Source organism: Stegostoma tigrinum, chromosome 8 (genome assembly GCF_030684315.1).
Source record: "Stegostoma tigrinum isolate sSteTig4 chromosome 8, sSteTig4.hap1, whole genome shotgun sequence".
Lineage (NCBI taxonomy): Eukaryota > Metazoa > Chordata > Chondrichthyes > Orectolobiformes > Stegostomatidae > Stegostoma > Stegostoma tigrinum.
In genome coordinates, this window is record NC_081361.1 from 47,169,773 (window position 1) to 47,179,648 (window position 9,876).

General features: G+C 39.1%; 1 protein-coding gene across 1 annotated transcript in view; it reads left to right on the top strand.

The window, feature by feature from the left end:
• gorab (golgin, rab6-interacting) overlaps window positions 1–5,036 on the top strand; it is a 36,014-nt gene extending 30,978 nt beyond the window's left edge. Inside the window, exon 5 of the mRNA XM_048539929.1 lies at window positions 539–5,036. Coding sequence (XP_048395886.1) covers window positions 539–959 — 421 coding nt within the window. The 3' untranslated portion in view covers window positions 960–5,036. The remainder of the gene's footprint in view (window positions 1–538) is intronic.
• Window positions 5,037–9,876: the final 4,840 nt, after the last annotated feature.

Consider the following 9,876-nt stretch of genomic DNA (forward strand, 5'->3'; position numbering starts at 1 on the left):
CTGTTACCTACTGCTATGGCATTCCCACATCATCCACTCACTTGAATAGTTCCCTGTAGCAAGAGAGCCCCTCTGTCTCCCTTTTTTTGTACTGAATTTTCACTTCAAACCACATTTCAAACAGTATAGTTGGAGTACTCGTTCAACCTTTGTCTCATTCTGCTCCTCACTGACTTGCTGGACAGCTCTTTCAAAACCAGGTATTTCCCCTTCTGGTATAGCAGAGAGAAAGCTGAACATTGGTGCACCACCTAAAGGCATGGAGGAGTGAAATTGCTGAGATAAAATAAAAATTGTAAGTCAGCAGACCACTGTTGTGCATCTGCTGTTAGTTGATAGCGATCCACTAAGTTGCATTTTGGTTTGCCCTGAGGAGCAAAAACAGAAAGGGGCCCTTGCAAAGAAAGGTTGTTCAGAACTGTGCTGTGTATATTGCTTAGTAATGATTTTAATGGCTTGCAATTATATTTGCACACTATTGGTCTGAACAATGAACAAAGTTCTTCTTGCTCATTGTATGTCCTGTCCTTGCCCTCAGAAAGAGGTATGATAAGGCAGAAGTGGAATATGTTGCAGCAAAACTAGATCTGTACAAGAAGAATGAATTGAAGGAGCAACTGACTGAGCATCTGTGCACCATAATTCAGCAGAATGAGTTACGCAAAGCCAATAAACTGGAGGAGCTGATGCAGCAATTGGAAATAGAGACCGATGAGGAGCGGCTGGCACTGGAGATTGAAGTGGACGGTTTACTAAGGCAACAGGAAATGTTCCAGGGAACTGATCAGGTTAATTCAAGTGATGAGTCAGCACAGCAAACTGTTCAAGCAGATCATCTGAATCATATGGTTAAGCAGGTTGAAGGAAAACAGATCTCTGGTGAAAAAGTTTCAAAGGACCAAAATAAATCTCAGTCAGAGAACTTAAACGATAGAATATCAGAGAAGATTGTGAATTGAGTTTGTATATTTGTGTTTCAAAAATGGATTTGGGTGAGATTGATTTTGGTTTTCATGATATAAAATCATTTATCTTTTGTTAAGCTTAATCAGCACCACCAATTATTTAAGAAAATACAAGCATTTGAGACTTTTGTATTTTTCTTCTGGAGTATTTTTTTGTATAAGTTGTTTTATTCATTCCCTGGCTTGGCCAGCAATTATCACCTATCCCTAATTAACCTTGAGAAGGTGTGGTGAGCTGCCAATCTTGAAGAGCTGCAGCCCATCTATAGGTATACCGACAGTGCTGTCAGCAAGGGAGGCTCAGGATTTTGACCCAACAATGGTGATGTAGTTCCATATCTGGAAGGCGTATGACTTGTAGAGAAAATTCCAGATGGTGTTCCCACATATCTGTTGCCCTTGTCCCTCTACATAGTACAGTTCACAAATTTGGAAGGTCCTGTCGGAGGAATTTTGCTGAATTGTTGCAGTGCATCTGGTAGATGGTATACCCTACTGCCACTGTGCATTACGGTGAATGGAGTGAATGTCAAAGGTGTTAGATGGTGTGTTAATTAAGCAAGCTATTGAGCTTCTTGAACACTGTTGGATCCGTGCTCATCCAGGCCAATGGCTAGTAATCCATCCCACCCTTGATTTGTGCCAAGTAGGTGGTGGACATATTTTGAGGAAACAGAAGCTGACTTACTCACTGCAGAATTCCTGGCCCCCATTTTGGTCTTGTGACTACTATATTTGTAACACTAGTCCAGTTTAATTTCTGTTCAGTCAATCATCTCTGCCCCAGTAACCAAAAACTGAAAATCAGTTTGGTTGAAATGATTGACCTTGGATAATTAAAACTACTTTCCTTTGTACGTGGCATGAGTGTATCCATTGAAGAGTTTCCCTTGATTCCCATTGACTTTGGTTTTCCTACAGTTCGTTAATGCTACACTCAATTAAGTGATGTTATGATGTCCAGGAAAGTCACCCTCAGTTACCTTTTGAGTTCAGCTGTTTTGTCCATATTTGGACCAAGGTGTAATGAGATGAGGAACAGAGCGGACTTGGCAGAACAGCCTGCCCACTGACATGCAGTTCATGTTGAGTAAGTGCCACTTGATAGCACTGATGCCTTCCAAGATTTTCATGATTGTGGATAGACTTGGTAGAGTGCTAATTGGCTAGGTTGTATTTGTTCTGTTTTTTTTTAATGGGAAATGACCTGAGCAATTTGCCAGATTACTAGTTAAGTATCATTTTCATAACTATTCTAGAATAGCTTGATGAGGAGCTTGTCATTTTTAGATCACTTCTTCCCTACTATTGCCCAAATATTGTCAGAGTCTAGAGCATTTACACTAATTGGTGTCTTCACCCACTTCTTGTATCACAGAGAGAGAATTGGAATGGCTGATGGCTAACGTCTGTGATACTTAGGGATGTCAAGAGGAGGCCAACATAGACCTTCTACTTGGCATTTCTGACTGACAGTTGTTGCATATGTTTCAGCATAGTCTTTTCCTGTGATTTGCTGAATCATCATTAAGGATATTTCCAGAGCCTCAAAGTGAGATATTTAATTGTCTGATGTTATGTATGACTGGATGTGTTAGGACTGCAGAACTTGGATCTGATCCATAGTTTATGGGGTGCTTAACCCTGGTTAGTATCCTCTGCTTCATTTCATTATTAGGTACATCTGATGATCCTGAAATGCTCTGCTGCAATCTTCTTTGAACCAGGCTAGATCCCATGACTTGGCAATAATGGTAAAGTGGACAATATGCTGGGTGAAGGTTACAGATTGTTGTGGAATACAGTTCAGCTGTCGGCCCACAATGCCTCGAATACCAAGTCTAGAATGGTTAGAACTGTTCTAAATCTATTTCATTCACCATATTAATGCCACACAACAGAGGAGTATCCTCACTGTGAAGGCAGGACTTTTTCCCACAAAGACTTGTGTGGTGGTCACTCCTACAATGGTTGGGACAGGAGATGACCACAGTTGGTGTCGGTCATGTCTGAGACGTTATCTTCAAGGTTAAATTCTGTTAGATTGTTGCTTGGCTAATCTCACAGCTCTCCAAATATTGGCACAAGTTCCTAGATGTTCGTGAGAAGGATGTTGCAAGGTTGATATGACTGTGTGCCATTGTCATTTCTGGTGCCTTAGTTGATCCCCAACTAATCTGTTGGTTTTAAGTCTTTTATCTGTTTGTAGTGGAGTAATACACAGTGGCTACCAGCAGTTGAAAGTCACTTCATTGCTATAATTCTGAAGTCATGTCCTACAGTTGAGGTGAGGATAGTAGATTTTCCTTCCCTAAAGGGCATTGAAGGATTGGATTTGTATGACAATCGGTAGTGGTTTCGTTATCATTGTTAGGCTGGATTTTAGTTCCATATTTATTAATTGAATTCACATTTTCACCATAATGTCTCCAAAACATGAGCATGGGTGTCCGAAGTAGTACTCCAGCAACAAGACCATAGCACCATCTCAACCCTTGACAACATTTAGGTTGACTGATAGGCAGATCACAATATAATTGAGGTATTTTGGACCTGATGATTTAAACTTTTCACTTTTAAGTGTTCCCACACTTAATTAATTCTTCTATCACACTAACTTTCTTTTAAATTATAATTTGTGCAATATAGTTTGTTTCCCCATGATGTCTTAAAATTTGATCAGTCAAAAAGTTGACTGATTGAAGATACCCGTGACAGCATCTAATTTTAGGTCTAGGCCCGAAACGTCAGCTTTTGTGCTCCTGAGATGCTGCTTGGCCTGCTGTGTTCATCCAGCCTCACATTTTATTATCTTGGAATCTCCAGCATCTGCAGTTCCCATTATCTCTAATTTTAGGCAATTTTTTTTATAGATACTTGCCTAAACAAATATCACTGGCATTTTGTTTTGAATATTAGACTGTTATCTGTGATTACCTTTGTACTTTATATTTTAAAACTTCAAAAAAAATTCAAACTTTTTCATGGGACCACATCATGTGGCTTAAGTGTTTAAAAATGAGATGGTTTATCTTTGTGTAGTTCTGAATTTATTTTTCAGTCTTTTATTTCTTCTGGGTTCTTTTGGCGTTTGTTACCATGGCAGCAGTCAAAACCTGCTGCAGTAGTAGCTTCTAAATTAAAGCAAAATACCAAGGATGCTGGAAATCTGAAACAAACACAGAAAATGCAGGAGAAATCAGCATGTCTGGCAGCATCTGTGGAGAGAGAAATGGAGCTGACATTTCAAGTCTCATGTGACCACTTCTTAAAGTCCTATTGGACTTGAAATGTTAACTGTTTGTTCACTACAAATGTTGCCTGCTGAGATTCTCCAGCTTTTTCTGTTTGTACCAATATACCAACTTCACTTTGATTTGAACTGTAAATGTTTATAATAAAGTTTAGAAGGTCAGGTATTATATGCAGTGTACTTTTACCAACTCCAAAAGGAGCTAAATGAAATGGATGGTTAAAAATCAATTAAAACCGAAATCAGACGTGCAAATAATGTGGTTCAAAAAGATTGTGTCCTTAGAGTTTAATAACATCCTTTTGTTAACAACAGTATTTTTAGATCATTAAGTCCATTGCTGTATTCTTAACGGTAACACATTGAACAAAAATGTTGTCACATTTGGTTTGACTGACTGCACCAACATGGAGTAACTTGTATTTTGTTCATCCAACCCTATATTCTTGTTTGTTTCCATTGATATAAGCGAATATTGACACTAATATTGATTATAGAATGTATACATGATGGATTTACACTAGATTTGAGCTCACTTTGTTAATTCTTGGCGCTTTAAATCTGTATTTTTGTATATCTGCATTGCTTCATCGATTTTATTGATCCAAAATTGACACATCTAAATGTATTTTGTGAAATTAAATCCAAAGAGATTATTGTGGTTATTGGATTCTTTCATTCTAAAATGTATTATAATTTGGGAGTCTCAAGCACAATATTAACTTTCTTGCCAAACATCCACCGTCCACCTCCGTAATTTTCTTCCTTCCTCAGAAGAAAATTTACCTTGCTTAGAATATGGTCCTACTAGTGCAAGCAGTCTCTTGATATTGTCAGAGTCCACATCATGTTAACTGGTTAATAATGCGCACCCTCCTGAACCTGGTCTTATCAAATGTCCACGCACAGGTACATTTTTCTAATGAAGTCAGTGTTTTGATCAGGAGCAGCACCCTGATTGGTTCTTCCCATTTCCAGTTACCAGTTGCCAAGAGAAGCTTAAAGTCTATTGTATTGTCCCTATAAAATCAAATTATGCTTTTGGTTTTGGAGAAATTAATCTGTAATGTATGGTTTATTTTAAAAACATACAAGTAGGATGCAATTAGAAATTGGATCAGAAAATGTGATCTGAAGATATGAGGTAGTTCTATTTTTCTTAAAAATTCAATATCATGTTCTGTTGAATTAAAAATCAACATGTATTATATCAGTTTTTTTTTTAAATGGCCCTGTGAAATTTAAATTAAAATATCCTGTACGGGTGAACGTGGTAATCCAAGGCCACATAAACTACAAGGAAGTTCATTTAGTCCAGTCAGGCCTCCAGAAGTCATGGTAATTAGATAGCTGGGCTAAAGGAAGGTATGAATGGTCTTGAGTGGAAAAGTCAACATCCTTCCAATTATATAGTGCTGCATTGTGTGAACGTATGCAATAGGAGCAGAAGTAGACCACCATTCAATAAAATCACGCCTGAGCTGTGCATATAGAACATTACAGCACAGTACAGGCCCTTTGGCCCTCGATGTTGTGCCGACCTGTCATACCGATCTCAAGCCCATCTAACCTACACTATTCCATGTACGTCCATATGCTTATCCAATGACGACTTAAATGTACCTAAAGCTGGCAAATCTACTACCGTTGCAGGCAAAGTGTTCCATTCCCTTGCTACTCTCTGAGTAAAGAAACTACCTCTGACATCTGTCCTATATCTTTCACCCCGCAATTTAAAGCTACGCCCCCTCGTGCTTGCCGTCACCATCCTAGGGAAAAGGATCTCCCTATCCACCCTATCTAACCCTCTGATTATTTTATATGTTTCAATTAAGTCACCTTTCAACCTTCTCTCTAATGAAAACAGCCTCAAGCCTTTCCTCGTAAGACCTTCCCTCCATACGAGGCAACATCCCAGTAAATCTCCTCTGCACCCTTTCCAAAGCTTCCACATCCTTCTTGTAATGCGGTGACCAGAACCGTACACAATACTCCCCAAGTGCGGCCGCACCAGAGTTTTGTAAGCTTCACCATAACCTCTTGGTTCCGGAACGCGATCCCTCTATTAATAAAAGCTAAAACACTGTGTTCTGTATTCTACCGTCTGATCTATCGTGAGAAGCCTTAATTCCCTTGCCTGGCAAGCATCCATCTGTTTTTCTCAAAAATATTCAATAGATGTGCCTTCTGCCATAAATGAATAAAGTGGCACAGATTGGGAAAAAGAATTCTATGCTAAAAGGTTTACTGATTTACACAAGAAACAGCATTTTCATTTTTATCTTGTTCAGAGAGTTCAGGATCTTGTACCTTTTCAGTCCAATTACTCCTCACTATTCTAAATTTTGGTGGAAACAAAGTCAGCTTATCCAACCTAACCTCCAAAAGACAAAACTTTAATTTCATGTATCAGTGTTGTACTAAACCTCCTCTGAACTGTCACCAATGTATTTATGTCATCCTGCAAATAAAGAGACCAAAATTTTGCACTGTTTGAGATCTGTGGAGTGTATCAGATGTAGTTTCTTCTAATAGAATTAGCCATATCCTAGTTTATAGCTAGATGAATAATTACTTTGTCCTTGATAGTCTCCCCGTGCTACTTAAGTGAGGTAGTGGCCACATACCAGAAATTGTTGGTTATACAGGCAAAACCAAGCACATATGAGTGAGAGTGCTGATTGCCAACCACCATTTATTAAGTGTATTAAAAAACTAACTTGAAAGCTGTAGTTACAACACTGCTATATGAACATAAATGCTGAAGATACTGCAGTTAACCACATCTCCATCAATTTGACATGCCAAACTACTGGAAGCACGTGTGCAAGACTGGGATTAGAGCTCATTAAGTGCATTTCATCTGCATGCTAGGTCCCTGTGTGCATACCTTGCTGACTCCTTCCACACGTTCTGTTGTGTTCTGAAAAGAATATGCATTCCTGTACGTTTTGTCTACATGTTCTGATATACTGCAGGTCAAACAAAAGGGAAGAACTGGAAATTTTCTTAGCAGCTTGAAAGGTGCTTATTGCTAATTATTATCATCTTATTGCTAATTATAACAACTCTGTCAGTGAAGAATCACAATTCAGTTTTAACATGGATAACAAGGTGTGGAGCTGGATGAACACAGCAGGCCCTGCAGCATCTTAGGAACAAGAAAGTTGACTTTTTGGGCCTAGACCCTTCTTCAGAAATGGGGAATGGGAAGAAGGTTCTGAAATGAATAGGGAGAGAGTGGGAGGTGGATCGAAGATAGAGGAGAAGATAGATGGAGAGGTGATAGACAAGTTAAAGAGGCGGGGATGGAGCCAGTAAAGCTGAGTGTAGGTGGGCAGGTATGGAGGAGATAGGTCAGTCCAGGGAGGACGGACAGGTCAAGGGGGTGGGGTGAGATTAGGAGGTAGGAAATGGGGGTGCAGCTTGAGGTGGGAGAAGGGGGTGGGTGAGAGGGAGAACAGGTTAGGGAGGCAGGGATGAGCTGGACTGATTTTGGGTAATATTACTGCTTGAAATCTATTACTGAAATCTACCTAGCAAAGGAGGCCAGCTATCAGTAGGCTTTACATTCTTTCTAGATAGGTTAGTCTAAGAGCATGAGGTGAGAGGCAGGTGTAAAGTTTTGTAATCAAGTCTGACTGCAAAAAGAGTCTAGTTACTGTTGATAGGACCATAAACAGTCACCTCGTGATGATACACATATCAGTTGTAAACAGCAAGTAAGTGAAAAGCATTAGTCCATATGCTCCATCACTGATTAGTCCTGAAGATGTCAAAGTAAAATTCTGAGGACCTAGATGGAGCTATTGCAACTATTTCAATGGTAGACTAACTTGTATTGAAGGGACTTCAATGCAAAGGTTGATTATCAGGCTTGGGCTGATGTCCTGGACAAACAATATGCAACAAAATCCAAGCATTGCATGCTTCTGAGTTTGTGTATCTGCTGGACTATGACCATCAGCACATTCAGAAAAAAAGCAGTGAAAAACACCAGGATGTACTCAAGAGCTAAATGCTGTCTTTGACTAAAGTTGATTTTACTATCGCCTGGCATGCAACATAAAAGGTTTTATGATTGCTAGAATTATAAGAGCAGTCGAGTGCTTTAAAGATCATCAAATGCTATGTTCCAAGGTAGAACTTACTATTTCGTGGAAATTTGGACTTACGATTTTTTTTCGGCTAGAGAAAGGCTTTGAGTGGGGTTCTTCAGGGAGTGGTATTGAGACCATTACTTTTGCTGATATATATTAGGGATTAGACTGTGGTGTACAAAGAGAAATATCAAAATTTGTGGACAGTGCACACTTGGGAGCATTGTAGACTGAGGAATGCAGTATAGAACTCAAAAAAACATTAACATTTTGGTAGGGGAGGCAGATGAAATTCAATGCGGAGAGGTGTCAACTGGAGTATCTTGGTTGAAAAAGGAATTGCAAAACTGTTGAAAATAAAGAGTGCTACTCTGAAGAATATTGAGGGGGAAGACACCTGGATGTACATTTGCACAGATTGTTGAAAGTGTCAAGACAGGTGGAGAGAACAGTTAATAAAGCATGCAGTATCCAGACTTTAATAAGGGCATTCAGCAAAGAGGTTATGCTATGTGTGTATAAGATATTAGTTATACCTTAACTGGAGGAATGTATTCAGTGCTGAGTGCCAACATTTCAGGATAGATGTAAATACATTGGAGATAGCGTAGAAAACATCAAGGGTTGAATCACTTCAGTTATGAACATAAATTGGAGCTCTTTGCTTTGGAGAAAACAAGGATACAAAGAGATTTATTAGAAATTTTCAGTCATGAGAGGTCTGGACAGAGGAGAAACTGTTCCCACATATTAAAGGATCAAGAATGAGGGGGCACAAGTTTAAATTAATTTTCAAGAGAATTTAATACCATGTCAGAAAGAACTTATTCACAGAAGTGTATAGTTAGGATCAGGAATTCATTGAGTAAAAGTGTAGTTGGCACAGGTTCAATTGAGACATTTATGAAATGATTATTTGAATAGTAATAATGTGCAGAATTATTGGGGAAAGATCGGAGAATGGCACTAAGTCATAACGTTCATTCAAAGAGCTGGTGTATTGGATCTCAAGAGAGCCAAATGTGCTGAAACTGCATCATGAAGAACTGCAAACATATCAGGCTCAAAGCTGAGGTACATTTTGCTCTGAAGTAAACCTGTATGATGAAGTTGGAGTGGCATGGTCAACCCCCAAATCAATGTTGAGGAAGCTGCCAATCATGTCCTGGAATCACAGACAAGAAACCACTGAGATTGTTTTGATGAAAATGATGACCACAAGCAACTGTTACAGCACAAAAATGCAGTATGGCTGAGAAGCAAAATACACATACTACTAAGAAATCACTCCAGGAGAACAAAAAAGGAAGCTGCAATTAAAACTGCATTGAATGAAACGCATAGTGGATCAAACAATCAGAGAATCTTGCGTCTCTGCTGAATAACAAAACATGAGTAATTTTGATTGACTCCTGAACACTACTTTTCCCTCCTCAAGTAACTACTTGCCTGTTTTTAAAGCTGGCAGAAACATTGAAAATAGGATCAAGATCAAACTAGGATTAGGGTTCAAGGACTACCTGAAGGTGAATCTCGGGAAATGTGGCTTTCCACCACA